Source organism: Panthera tigris, chromosome X (genome assembly GCF_018350195.1).
Source record: "Panthera tigris isolate Pti1 chromosome X, P.tigris_Pti1_mat1.1, whole genome shotgun sequence".
Taxonomy (NCBI): domain Eukaryota; kingdom Metazoa; phylum Chordata; class Mammalia; order Carnivora; family Felidae; genus Panthera; species Panthera tigris.
In genome coordinates, this window is record NC_056677.1 from 17,889,484 (window position 1) to 17,903,477 (window position 13,994).

Sequence of the window (13,994 nt, forward strand, 5' to 3'; positions counted from 1 at the left end):
CTTGCTGTTTTTCTTGTTAGTAAATTATTTTGGGTATTGACTAATTAATATTTTACTCATAGCATACATGCCTACCCGCCCGGAAAGCAGTTGAAGCCACACAAGTTTGTAGAACCAATAAAGACTGTAAAAAAAGTTCAAGTTCCAGTTTCTGTATAATACCTTCTTTGGAAACTCATACTCGCTTAATAAAAGTGAAACATCCTCCTCAAATTGATATGTTGTATGTAGGCCATCCACTGCATCTTCATTACACAGGTGGGTACTTATTATGGAAGACCCTCAGAAAATCATTAAGATGTCATGTATTCTTCATGGTAGAAACTCAGTACAAATCCTTGCATTAATTTTATTTATTATAAATTTGACTACTTTTTAAAGTCTTCTTAACTTGTTCTTCAGTATTGTATGAAATTTAGGCATTAGGAAAATAATCTGAATTTTATGAAACAAGGTGTAACTGAATCCCATGTCTGCCTATGGAGAGTGACATATTTTCTTCACTACCATTTATGTCCAAGTCACATAGATGATCTCTCAGATGTTCTCTGAGAGTTTATTAAACCTACCCAAGTTCCCAAAACAGTGGCAAGAGCAACATACCCCAGAGAATGCCAGGAGTTATAGTGGTAAGACTATCATTTATGTATAACACATGAATTTTATGTTAATATAATTTTCATGTTTTTTTATGTTTATTTTTTATTTTTGAGAGAGAGCGAGTTGGGGGGGAGGCAGAGAGAGAGGGAGACAGAGAATCCCAAGCAGGCTTCCCATTGTCAGCATAGAGCCCCACATGGGGCCCAAACTCACAAACCATGAGATCATGACTGTAGCCATGATAAAGAGTAGGATGCCCAACCACCTGAGCCTCCCAGGTGCCCTAATGTTTATTTATTTTTGAGAGAGAGTGAGAGACAGAGAGGGAGAGAGAGAGAGAGAGAGAGAAAGAGAGAGAAAGTACACATGCAAGCTGGAGAGGGGCAGAGAGAGGAGACAGAGGATCCAAAGCAGGCTCCGTGCTGTCAGTGCAGATCCCAATGTGGGGCTCAAACTCATGAACCATGAGATCATGACCTGAGCCAAAGTCATATGCTTAACTGACTGAGGTACCCAGGTGCCCTTGAATATAATTTTCAGAACTGGGCTGGCATAATTGTTTTAACAGTGGCTACATTATTGGGACTAAATAGATAGCTTCTTCATATTGCTGAAGATCATATAGTCTAATTTTGTTGTACAAGATTTTTTTTAAGTTCCTTTTTTTATAATGGTTTTGTGGAAATATAATTCACATGCCATGTATTTGAGCCTTTTAAAGCATACAATTGAAGGTTTTTTAATATGTTCAGAGTTGTGCAACCATTACCACAATCTAATTCTAGAATATCTTCATCACCCCAAAAAGAAACCGTGTATTCACTATCAGTCACTTCTCATTTCTCCCCACCCCCAGTCCTTGGCAACGACTAATCTACTTTCTGTTTCTATAAGTTTGCCTAGTCTGCACATTTCATATAAGTAGGATATTTTGTGACTGACTTCTTTCACTTAGCGTAATGTCTCCAAGGTTCATCCATGTTGTAGCATGTCTCAGTAGGTCATTCCTTTTTATGGCAAAATAATATTCTGTTTAATGGACATATCACATTCTCTTTATTCATTCATCAGTTGATGGACATGGGGGTTTTATATTACTCTTTAAAAGGCTGTCTCATTGTTTCATAGTCATAGCCTGTAACCTGGGTCATTCTTCTTATTTATCATTCTTCTTATTTATGATAAATAAGACTCTAGAATGCAAGTCACTAAGTGACTCTAGAATGCAAATATTAATTTTTTTAATGTTTTATTTCTTTTTGAGAGAGAGAGACAGAGTAGGAGCAGGGTAGGGGCAGTTAGAGAGGGGACATAGAATCGGAAGCAGGTTCCAGGCTCTGAGCTGTCAGCACAGAGCCCGACTTGGGGCTCAAACCCATGTGCTGTGAGATCATGACCTGAGCCAAAGTCAGACGCTCAACCGACTGAGCCACCCAGGCATCCCTAGAATGCAAATATTAAATATATCCTCAACAAATGGAAAGGAAGTTCCCTTTTAGAATAATTCAGAACTATGTACTATGTAATTCAGAAATATGTACTATATGTTCTACCTAATTACAGAGAAGTTTGTAAATGTTTTGAGCAAAAACAGGATTACAGAATGCACAGAGTGGAAGAGACCAAAAATTTCCCCTAGTCATAATCCTTGTTTTAGTAATGATTTAGTAAGAGAAAACCAAGACCAGAAAGAAGTTAAGTGGCATAATAGTTAGAGTAAATGTGATTTTCAGGTTATGCCTCTTTGAAGGACAAGGACTCTTCATAAATTCTGCCATAGTTTTTAAGTCAGTCTCTTTATTTGGTAGTCATGCTTGGTATATAGTCAGTTTTATATTATTCTTACCTTCAAATATAAGTACATACTGAGACATGAATTTCTGTATTCCACTATATTTATTAGATGTTCTAGAATAATTGTTTTTATATGTGGGGCATATAGGCTGCCTGCTTATGTTTGGGAAGAGCTTTCTCAACCAGTTTAATGACTAGCCCAATTGTTGACCACATGGAAAAATTTATAATGCTGTTGCTTCTCTATATGAACAATATTCATTATTCCTTGTTTTTCTTTTTCAGTGAGCATCACCAGTTTTATCCCACGCTTCAACTTTCTAAGCATAGATCTGCCTGTGGTTGTGGAGACATTTGTCAAGTATCCTTTCTGGTGTAAAGAATGTTTTTAAAAGGTGTTCCTTGGAATGTGATTAGGCTTACCTTGAATAGAGCATGCATAGACCTTACAAGTGTCCATTGATTGCTAACAACTGAAAAAGAGACTTTAAAGTTGAAAAAGATCAGATTGTATATAGGAAGGAAGAAGTCAGAGGAAAGAGATTGCTCAGGGAAGGAGAAAAGTTAAGATATGGAAGGGAGGGAACCCAGAATGTAATTTGAGAGTTGAATTTACAGATCTAAGACCTTTTAGTAAGTTTATAAAGAATGAAAGCTCAAAATGCCAGTGAGGTGATATACTCTGCCCCTTGTGAACCTGTTACCTTGGACTAAGTGGAAGAATGCATAAGGGAGATCAAACTGGTTTCCACTACTAAAATAGCAATTCAGAGGACAAAATCTCACGTGTTCTTTAGCATATTATGTTGGAATATAAAACTTGACATTTTTTTAAATTTGTTATTATGAAGAATTTGCACACTTTGGAAGGGTTCTTTATTTTTGTCATTGTTTTTTCTTTTTTACCCTCTAGATTTTATTACTAAAAATGGATTTTTTTAAATTCCAGTATAGTAAACGTATGATATTATATCAGTTTCAGGTGCACAATACATATTTTTGTCACTTTTAAATCATTTTCATTTCCTTCCTCAATAATTTGCGAAAACATGAAAGGGAAAACAAATGAACAGTTAGTAAAAAATATGTACAATCAAGATAGTACCTTGTAGATTGCAGCTTTGTCTCAGAGATTTATGACATATATAAGCTTTTAGATGGCAGTAAAATACAGTTATATTTGTGTTACAGTTAATATTTCTACTACTTATAGTGTACACTAGTTATAGATAATAGTAAAATAGAGTTGAAGGGGCCAAAATCCTTATGTTCCCTAAGATAAGGTAATACTTTGTAGGGATCAAAAAGTAATTTTTCCCTTATTGCTAATTGCTTCCACACTCCTTTCTCTTGTTGTGTCATTAAAGTATTACAAAGACTCAATCTTCCTTGGAGTTTGTTATAGATTGTCTTAGTTTACAAATGGTTGGCCTTTATTTTTCTAGCCAAGATTTTTGAGCTTTGAAATAATATGAATAATGTATTTTAAATGGTAGAGATCTAAGAAGGAATGTCCTATACTTGTGGGCAGAGATTTAAAGAAAGCAGCTATAATCTCAAATCCAGCCCTAGTAAAACATTCTCTTCTGACTACCAGAAATGTGGTTTCTTCTCAGACCTCACAGTCAGATCCTTAACTGATTTTACCCAGGTACCTGATTTCCCTCTCAGGAGCTCTGGCTATTGTTAATGCAGTGCCCTGCTTTGCTTTGGATGGTCAGTGGATTTTAAACTCTTTCCTAGATGCCACCCTTACCTCAGTGATTGGAGACAATGATGTCAAAGATCTGATAGGATTTTTCATCTTGCTTGGTGGCAGTATACTTTTGGCTGCCAACGTGACCCTGGGACTCTGGATGGTTACAGCACGGTAATATTTGCATTCATCTGGCAGAATGATCCTTGGTATGAAATATAAAGTGTTTCCTTAAAATTACATTTTAACTAACAACTTTAAGCTCCTCGTGTATCAGAATATCCAAACTCTGGGATGGAGGATAAACAGAAGAAATGAAAGGCATAGTCTCTGACTACATTCTGATTCTAAAGATTGAACTTAACAAATTTCAGATGCTTGTGGAACAATTGCTAAACAAGTGAAAATTCATGTTAAACCATTTTGTGCAACTCCGGATCATGTTGCAGTAGTGTAAAGGAGAACAGAATTAGGTGGAATTAATTGGGGCAAACTTTTTGAAAAAACATCATGAATCCAGATTTGAAGAAGACCAGAATCTGGCCAAGTGGAAGGGTGAGCATTTTCTTGGCCTGTATCTCTTGTCCTTTGTCTTGTTTGAAAAGAATTTTAAGATTTAATGGTGTATTATTTTGTACTCTGACAACTGAGGTCTGATTGCAGTTAATAAAATTCTATAAAAGTATCTGCTGACATGAAAGGAGAAATTTTTGTCAAATGATGCCAAATAAGTGAAAAAAGTAGGAAGTAGGGCCTACAGTACCATGATGCATGTTTTGCCCCACAGGAATTGTCTCTTTGATGTGTCCCCATGCCCTCATAAAGCAGCACTAGCCTTAACATTTAGAGTGAGCTGCAAGAAGTGTCTTTCACTTGCAGCCTGTGAGCTGAGGAAGTTAAAGTTGAACCTCAGAACTGAGCCTGGTCTTCTAACAGATCACAAGACAGATCTGCTACAGTCCTGGTTACCATTCTCTACAAAGCTTTGAAGCTCAAAACCCTTCCAGGGTAGACATTTTCTCTTGTGCTGCTGGGGTTATCTGGGGCCTAGGTCCCGGGTTCCTGTCTTCAAGAAGCACCTACCTTAAGCTCTCAACCATAGTTTGTCCTCACCAGCAGCTTCCATGTTTCTCTATATTAAGTAATTAAATGCCCAGGCCTTGCTTTCCATCTTTCCTCTAAGCTACCTCTATGGGTCCACGGAAGACTTGGTAGTACAGTGAGAATGGCTACACGGGAGTACAGATGTGGACTTGCCAGAGGCTGGGAACTGACTCTTGAGCCCAAAAGTGCCCTGAGTAGTTCAAGGTCTTTTGCACTGGAGATGCAGCCCTGGAAGATCCAGAAAGTCAACAGGCCACTGTGAAGCTATTGGTCTTCTAAGTGTATGAGCATGCAATTCTTTGATGAAAAATAAGTGCTTCTCTCGTGCACTCAAGAACATTAACACCCATGTACCCAACTTCTTCACTAAGTGAGATATTCCATGGTGTTCACCTTTTTCCCATCATTGAGTTGCTCTTCAGGCACTAAAACTTTTTAATCATTTTTAAGAAACTCTTTAGACTGTATTACAAGTTTGCCTGCCTTCTTAAATAGAAATTATATATGGAGTATGTTAAGATGTTATTAATGACTTGAGGTCATCAGTTATTACCGCTATTAAAACCGTACACATTATTCGTTTATCCCAGAAAAAAAAGCTTTTGTTGTGTTCTTCGGTAGATAGTCATTTGGGATCAAAGACTGTTAGCAGAGTGAGCTCAGACCTGTTTAGGTAGTAGAGCCTGGGAAATGCCATGAAATACTTGTATAATTAATTTGATTACATAAACTAAGCAATTTACTAATCAACATGTATATGTGCAGCTCAGTTTTTTGAAACTGAGAAAAAAATCTTAATAGAGGAAATCCTACCCCTTAACTTCTTTTTCTGGGGAAAAAAATACTAATTTTCTTGTAGAATTTGAACATTGTGGTCTGTTGCTCTCTAGGGTCAGGATTTGGGAACCACCCTTATTAGGATATTGAGCAGATCCATCGCATTTGTATAGAAATGACCTTATCATGCAAGAAAGGAAATGTTATCTGTGTCCAGCTTGACTGTGGGCACTTCTGGAGTAAGGACCGTGTCATAATCATCTTTGCATCCCTGGGACAGTGCATGAGACATCATAAATACTTAATAAATGTGGTTGAATGGATGATGAATAGTGTTACTTATGGATTAGAAAAGCATGTTTCTATTTAAGCTACAAATAGTATTATTGAATACTGTATATATATGTTAACATAAAAAATAACTTGGAAGGTCTTTGTGTCCCATAAAGATATTATCATCTTTATGAAAACAATCCATTTTGATTTCTGTAGAGTGATTAGAAAAATGAATTATTTTGAGGATTTGAAGAAAATGTTCTTTCTGTGTTGTCACGTTGTTCAACAGTAAAACTTTATTTTCAGTGTTCCTACTCTACATTGTTTACATTTTCAAGAGGTTTTTTTTTTTAATCCCCTATAATCTGTATAGAAGGTATATATTTTTTCATCTCAGTTTGAAAAGACATGCAGTTAAACTTGACATTTTGATAATCGCCCTTATAGGTCATGGTCATCTATTCTAACAGCAAATTTCAAACAAGCGCTTCATGGATACATGGCTCTCAGTCATCAGTCTGTCCTATGGTATTTATTGAACATCCACATACTAATTAATGGTGCACAGGTATTTTTTCCTACAGATCTTTCGACTGTGCTGTAATTCATTCTTAGTATTTAACTTGAAGATACCATGGTTCCTGGCATTTGATGTTTAGCAATAAAAGAATAAATGTGTACCAGCATTGTATGTTTTACCATCATCTATGTGTTGTCTTTTTTCAAAAACTTCTATTCTTTTCTGTCAAAATTGTTCCCTTTACATTACAGTATGATCTTTGTTGTTCTTAAATTCTTGATTCTAAAAGCAGCCTTCAGTTTTCACTCAACCAACCTGTATATGAAAGTTGTTGCAGGCCACAGAAAGAAGGCTTTTTTTTTTTTTACATTTATTTATTTTTGAGAGACAGAGCACAAGTGGGGAAGGGCAGAGAGAGAAGGAGACAGAATCTGAAGCAGGCTCCAGGCTCCGAGCTGTCAGCACAGAGCCCGACACGGGGCTTGAACTCACAAACCGTGAGATCTTGACCTGAGCCGGAGTTGGACGCTCAACCAACTGAGCCACTCAGGCACCCCAAGAAGGCTTTTTTAAATAAGATTCCTGTGCTCTCTCTATTGTTTTGGAAATGGCCTGTTTATGGGTGAAGAAAGAGGACTATCATGTTTCCTTTCAATAGTGTCTGACAGAAGTCTTCTCTAAGTTAGTGTATGTTTCTTAGGAATTCGTGGAAAAGTATTTCAACTCTGACATTTGATTGATCTTGACCTTTTGCTCTAGTACTTCCTCCCTTGTCCACAGAGCCAGGCTCTCCCACCCCCTTTCTCTCTCTCTTTCCCTCTGTCTCCCCTTTCCCTCTTTCCCTCCTCTCTCTCTCTCTCTCTCTCTCTCTCTCTCTCTCTAACTGCCCCCCCACACACATGCACATGTTCTCTTTCGAGATTACTTAAAGGCCAAATACAATAGGATGGAAATTTAGCCCAACTCTTGATTGGCTAGCCTCATTCCACTCCTTTTTGCCTCTGATTTCATTCTATTATAATTAAGAGCCACAAGACTAAATGACTGATTATCTAAACCACTTTTTTTTAGCAGCTTGAGATACAATTAAATACCATAAAATTCACCTGTTTAATGTGTACAATTCACTGTAAACTATTTTTCTTTTAATGACTACTCAAACAATAGTATACATATGCTTTAGTGTAATCTAACATTTTAAGCAAATGAACATGTGATACAAGACTGAGAAGAAAGAAAATGTTTCATTTATTTCACAGCTTTTTGAACTCTGAAGTGGTTTTCAGTACTGGAAGTAGAGTTGAGTCACAAATTATTTTTAAGGTAAAACATGTAGAGGGGTACCTGGCTGGCTTAGTCGGTGGAGGATGTAACTCTTGATCTCGGGTTGTGGGTCATGAGGTCAAGCCCCACGTTGGGTGCAGAGATTACTTAAAAATAAAATCTTTAAAAAAGTAAAAAAGGTAAAGCATGTGGATATATTTTCTTTGAGACAATAAGCCATTTTAATCAGTGTTTTTGCAAGCTACTTTTGCTATTTAGGCCATAATAATTTGAATAATCCATTGTATATTTTATCAGACTATGGCAAATGAATTCAATGAAAGGAAAGCCTCTATTTCAAAACCTAATGCCACAATAGATTTTACTCAGGGTGGAGGTAGGAAAAAAATGGCTAAAGGAAGTTGCAATTCTAATTACCAAGCAGGTTATATTGTCTAATTTAGTTTTCCATTGAAAAGAGAGAAAAACATCCTTATATCATAGTTTTATTTAGCTAAAGATTGATGGATATTCAATAGTTGTCCCTTCTTATTAACTGACCGTTTCTCACAGTTTTCTACTGACATGCTCCTGACACCTGAGAGGAGGGAGAACGCAGAAAGGTCTAAGAGCAGAACCCTGTAACTGTCTGTCTATCCTACAAAATTGAAGTCTTGCTTTATCTTACATTTATGTAAATTTTACACTCCATTCATCAGTATCATAAAGCCAGTTGTCTTAAAGACATGAAGCTCTAAACTGCAAAATAATTAGAATGCTAAGAATATTAAGATTTTTTTCATGTCTAAAACACATTGGTAGAAAGTTTATAATAGCTGGTCTGTAGACTAGTGACAGTCTATGATGGTGTTTTTATCTGTTTGTAGTGAAAGGAGAAAAATTATGTTGTATCTAATCACAAAATAAGGAAAATGTTCTTGTGTTGTTAGAAAGTGCCTGCTGCCCTTTATCAAAGAGCTTTCCTTTATTCAGATTATGGAAACACATACTTAAGTTCACTTAGCACTTCTAGATTGCTCTGCAGAATGTCTCTCTAGAACTGACATTCATCAGCAGGGCATGAGGATTCCATGTTTCCCCATGCCCTTTCCTCCACCTGAATTGTCTGACTTTCATGTTCTCACAAATGTGTTGGGTGCAAAATGGCATTTCCTTTTAATTTGCATTTCTCAGATTAATAAAGTTGCACATCCATATACTTGTTTAGCCATTTAGATTTTTCATTTTGCCAATTGCTTATTGATATCTTTTGCCTAGTTTTCCATTGAGTTTACTAAATTTTTCTTGCTGATCCATAAGAATTTTTTGTATATTCTAGATTAGGGGGTCAACAAACTGCAGCCTGCGAGCCAAATCCTGCTTACCACCTATGTTATAAAGTTTTCTTAGAACACAACCACATTCGTTCATGTTTATATTGTATATGGCTGCTTTCATGCTACAACAGCAGAGTTTAGCAGTTGCAACAAAGACCATATCACCCAGAAATCCTAAAATATTTACTGTCTAACTGTTTACAGAACAACCCATGTTCTAAATATCATCTCTTGGCCATTTTAGATGTTGCAAATAATTTTTCCCAGTCTGTCAGCCACCTATAAATTTTATTTATAAGGTTTTGTTGTCGAACAAGTATCTTTAGTTTGATGTAGTCAAATACATTAATTTTTTGATTCATTATCTGTGTTTTGTGGGTATTACTGAAAAACTGCTGTCCTTCCCAAAGTCACAGTAATATTCTATACAATTTCTTCTATTTGCTTTAGAGTTATACTTTCACAATGAGATCTTTGATTTCTAGAATATATAGTGTAGGGCACCTGGGTGGCTCAGTTGGTTGGGTGACTGACTTCTGCTCAGACCATGATCTCGCAGTTTGTGAGTTCGAGCCCCGCGTCAGGCTCTGTGCTGATTGCTCAGAGCCTGGAGCCTGCTTCAGATTCTACCTCTCTCTATCCCTCCCCTGCTCATGCTCTGTGTCTCTCTGTCTCTCAATAATAAATAAATGTTAAAAAAAAAATTTTAGAATATATGGTGTGAGGTAGGAAATCCAGGTTTACTTTCCTATATAGCATGAACTATTTTATAAAATAGCTGTAACAGTATTTTCTATAAGATTGTTAAAGAAGTGTACATGAAGTTCTTAATATGGTACCTGGCATGCTCAAGATATTATGTACTTACATTACTTATTTTCAGAATGCAGAATTATGACATAAATTTGCCCTCATATCCCCATCCATACTGGTGTTCGATCCTGCCTCCTTCTGGTATGCCTTCTTGGCTTCCACTGCCTTCAGACTAGCTCTGGTTGTCCAGAGTGTCTTCCAAGACTTGACCCTTTTTAGTATTTCTTCCTCCAATCAAAATAAACCAAAACTCATCATATTTAAGATGTTGGCTAAAGATTTTGCTCACTGAAACTATTCAAAATAACCTGCGTTTGTGGGTATGTTCATTGATAGTAACTTAGGCATTTAAATCTGATCTTACCCAAACAATATCTTAACTGAGAAGGAGGCACTGTGACAAGCCATTATGAGAGAATTTGAGGTAGAATGGACTTTGAGGACTACATCAGACAATAGAAAACTATCCCCTGCATAGTTTGGGATTGCATTTCAGAATAAGCTGTTTTTTTAATGTTCATTTTGTTTTGCATTAGTTAGAAAAGAGGCTAAACTTTCTTTTTTAATGTGTGTTGTTTTGTAGATTTTTCTTATCCACATCCTTTGTCCGTATTTTCCTGCAGTGATCATCACCTTCTTATCACTTCTCATTACTACAGACTCATATTTGTTCTGAGGCTTTGCAAACATATCTGACCATACCTCAGCTTCTTTTCCAGGTTCCTGACTTTAATACTTTATTCCTATTTATTGTTTTCTTCCCTTTCAATTTGTTTCCATCCTTTAATGGCGTCTAACTTTTATCCTAGGCTGTATGTATCACCAGAAATCTACAACGGGAGGTAGCACTTTGCAATTTACAGATCGTCCATGTCTCTACTCCAGGGCACCCCCTTTTCTGTTATGGAAATACCTGGGGGAAACAAGTTGGTAATCGGGAGTTTGCTTGGAGAGTATAGAATTGGAGCAGGAGAGAGCTAATGTGATTTCCTTGGCCTTTATAGAAAAATAATTTTCTTACTAAAAAAAGAAAGGGGGGGTGCGCCTGGGTGGCTCAGTCGGTTAAGCATCCGACTTCAGCTCAGGTCATAATCTCATGCTCTGTGAGTTCAAGCCCCGCATTGGGCTCTGTACTGACAGCTCAGAGCCTGGAGCCTGCTTCAGATTCTGTGTCTCCCCGTCTCTCTGCCCCTCCCCTGCTCATGCTCTGTCTCTCTCTGTCTCAAAAATAAATAAAAACATTAAAAAAAATTGTTTTAATAAAAATTAAAAAAATAAAATAATAAAGAAAGGGGCACCTGGGTGGCTCAGTCGTTTGAGCATCTGACTATGGCTTAGGTCGTGATTTCACGGTTCATGGGTTTGAGCCCCATGTTGGACTTGATGCTGACAGTGCAGAGCCTGCTTCAGAGTCTCTGTCTCCCTCCCTCTCTCTGCCCCTCCCCAGCTTGCATTCTGTAAGATTAAAAAAAAAGATACACATTTATTATATAAAACATGTTAAATGAAAGTAATTTGTAATTGAAAAAAATAGGATTATATTATACATTAACTGGTAAACTGCTTTTTAAACTTGATGTAAGCATTTTTCAATGTTATTAATATTCTAGTGTCATTGAAATGGATATATAATATTGCAGCATTGACTATGCCGTAATTTTCTCTTTTCTTTTTTTTTTTTTTTTAAAGTAAGGTCTACACCCAACCTGGAGCTTGAACTCACAACCCTGAGATAAAGAGTCATGCTATACCAACTGAGCCAGCCAGGAACCCCTGAATGTGCCATAATTAACCGACCCCTATTATTTCCAATGTTGCAATGTTATAAACAAAGCTGTGAGGAATATCCTTATAACTAAATCTTTTGGCATATCCAAGATTTTTTGGGTAATTCTAGAAACTCTTAAGAAAATCTTAAAGGAAAAATTACTATCTTTCAAATGTGAACATTTTATATATACATACTGCCTTGTTGCATTTACATTTTTTCCTCTTAATTGGATATGTGAAAATGGCATCTCATTTTAATTTGCATTTCTTTGATTAGAAAAAAGGTTAAACATTTTAAAATGTATTTATTGGTCATTGTATTGTTTTTGTTTATCCCCATCTTTTGCCCATTTTTCATGGAAGTGATTATTGTCTTACTGCTTTTCATCATAAGCTCCATTCTATTATTTGATTTCTTACATGTGAATAAATTAAAACCTCATTTAATGGGGCGCCTGGGTGGCTCAGTCATTTAAGCTTCTGACTTTGGCTCAGGTCGTGATCTCGCAGTTTGTGAGTTTGAGCCCCGCATCAGGCTCCACGCTGACAGTGTGGAGCCTGCTTGGGATGCTCTCTCTCCCTCTCTCTCTGCTCCTCCACTACTTGCATGCTCGCTCTCTCTTTCTCAAAATTAATTAATTAATTGATTAAAAACCTCATTTAAGGGGTGCCTGGGTAGCTTAGTCAGTTGAGCATCTGACTATGGCTCAGGTCATGATCTCATGGTTCATGAGTTCGAGCCTCACATCGGGCTCTGTGCTGACAGCTCGGAGCCTGGAGCCTGCTTCCAACTCTGTCTGCCTCTCTCTCTGCCCCTTCCCTGCTCATGCTCTGTCTCTATCTCTCAAAAATAAATAAACATTAAAAAATTAAAAAAAAAAAAAAGAAAAAAACCTCATTTAAGTCTAATGCTAATGTTTATTTTTATGTTTTTATATATCATGATCTCTCAAGCTTTGCCTTATGTTTTCCACCTTTGGTGAAATGTTTTCAAATGCTTCTAAAGATTTTATAAATATTCACAAATATTTTATGATAGTTTTATGATTTTGGTTTTTCAAACATTGTCATCTTTAATTTACATGCACTCTGTCTTGATGTTGGTGCCGAATAGGGATAGAACCTTGTGTTTTGTTATCCCCAAATGTTTAGCCAGTCATCCATCTCAAAGGAGATTTTTTTCTTTTTAATGTTTTGTTTATTTTTGAGAGAGCACGAGTCGGGAGGAGGCAGAGACAGAGAGGGACAGAGAATCTGAAGCGGGCTCCATGCTGACAGCAGCAAGCCCAATGTGGGGCTTGAACCCATGAATCAAACCATGAGATCATGACCTGAGCCGAAATCGGAGGCTCAACCCACTGAGCCACCCAGGTGCCCCTCAAAGGAGATGGTTAGTCTTAGGAGATTTTTTTTTTTTTTAGAGAGATAGAACGAGCAGGAGAGAGGTGGGGGGGGGAGAGAGAGAGAGAGAGAGAGAGAGAGAGAGAGAGAATCCAAAGCAGGCTCCAAGCTCAATGCAGAGCCCGATGTGGTGCTCAAACTCAAGAGCCATGAGATCATGGCCTGAGCTGAAGTCAGATGCTTTACCGACTGAGCCACCCAGGTGCCCCAGGCAATCTTAAGAGATATTTCATGCCAAGAGGAAGAGACATAAATTTATATCCTTTGGAGAGAAAAGATACAATAAGTGAAATTATCTCTCACTTGATAAATCATTCTTATTTGTATAGGATGCAACTATTATTTACTTTTTCAATTTAGTAATACAGGGAATTGAGAATATATCTCATACTTTAGTTGAAAAGAGTCCTTAAAACATTTTTTCCCCTAAGGTGTTTTTATTTTTATTGAAATTGTGTTTCTCATTCCTAAGCAGTATAGATTAGCATCTGGAGATTATCCTTAATATATATCATTATTTAAAGATACTGTTTTCATCAACTTCTTAATGAAAATACTTTTTTGCTTCTTGGATGTTCAAATTTAAAATTTTCTCTCTGTAGGTTATTTAATATTAGTCTTTAAAGGCTAAAAAAACTACCTT

At 36.8% G+C, this 13,994-nt stretch overlaps 1 protein-coding gene across 3 annotated transcripts in view; it reads left to right on the plus strand.

Moving 5' to 3' along the window:
- MBTPS2 (membrane bound transcription factor peptidase, site 2) overlaps window positions 1-13,994 on the plus strand; it is a 54,719-nt gene that overhangs the window by 33,728 nt on the left and 6,997 nt on the right. For 2 of the 3 annotated variants that reach the window (XR_006213407.1, XR_006213408.1), the window contains exons 9-11: window positions 63-258; window positions 2,680-2,755; window positions 4,046-4,645. Coding sequence is in view for 1 of the 3 variants with exons in the window: in XM_042974277.1 (XP_042830211.1) it covers window positions 63-258; window positions 2,680-2,755; window positions 4,046-4,268 (495 nt within the window). In the remaining 2 variants the exon portion in view is untranslated. Of the gene's footprint in view, window positions 1-62; window positions 259-2,679; window positions 2,756-4,045; window positions 7,073-13,994 lie in introns of those variants that run through there. The other variant, XM_042974277.1, reaches the window with a different exon arrangement.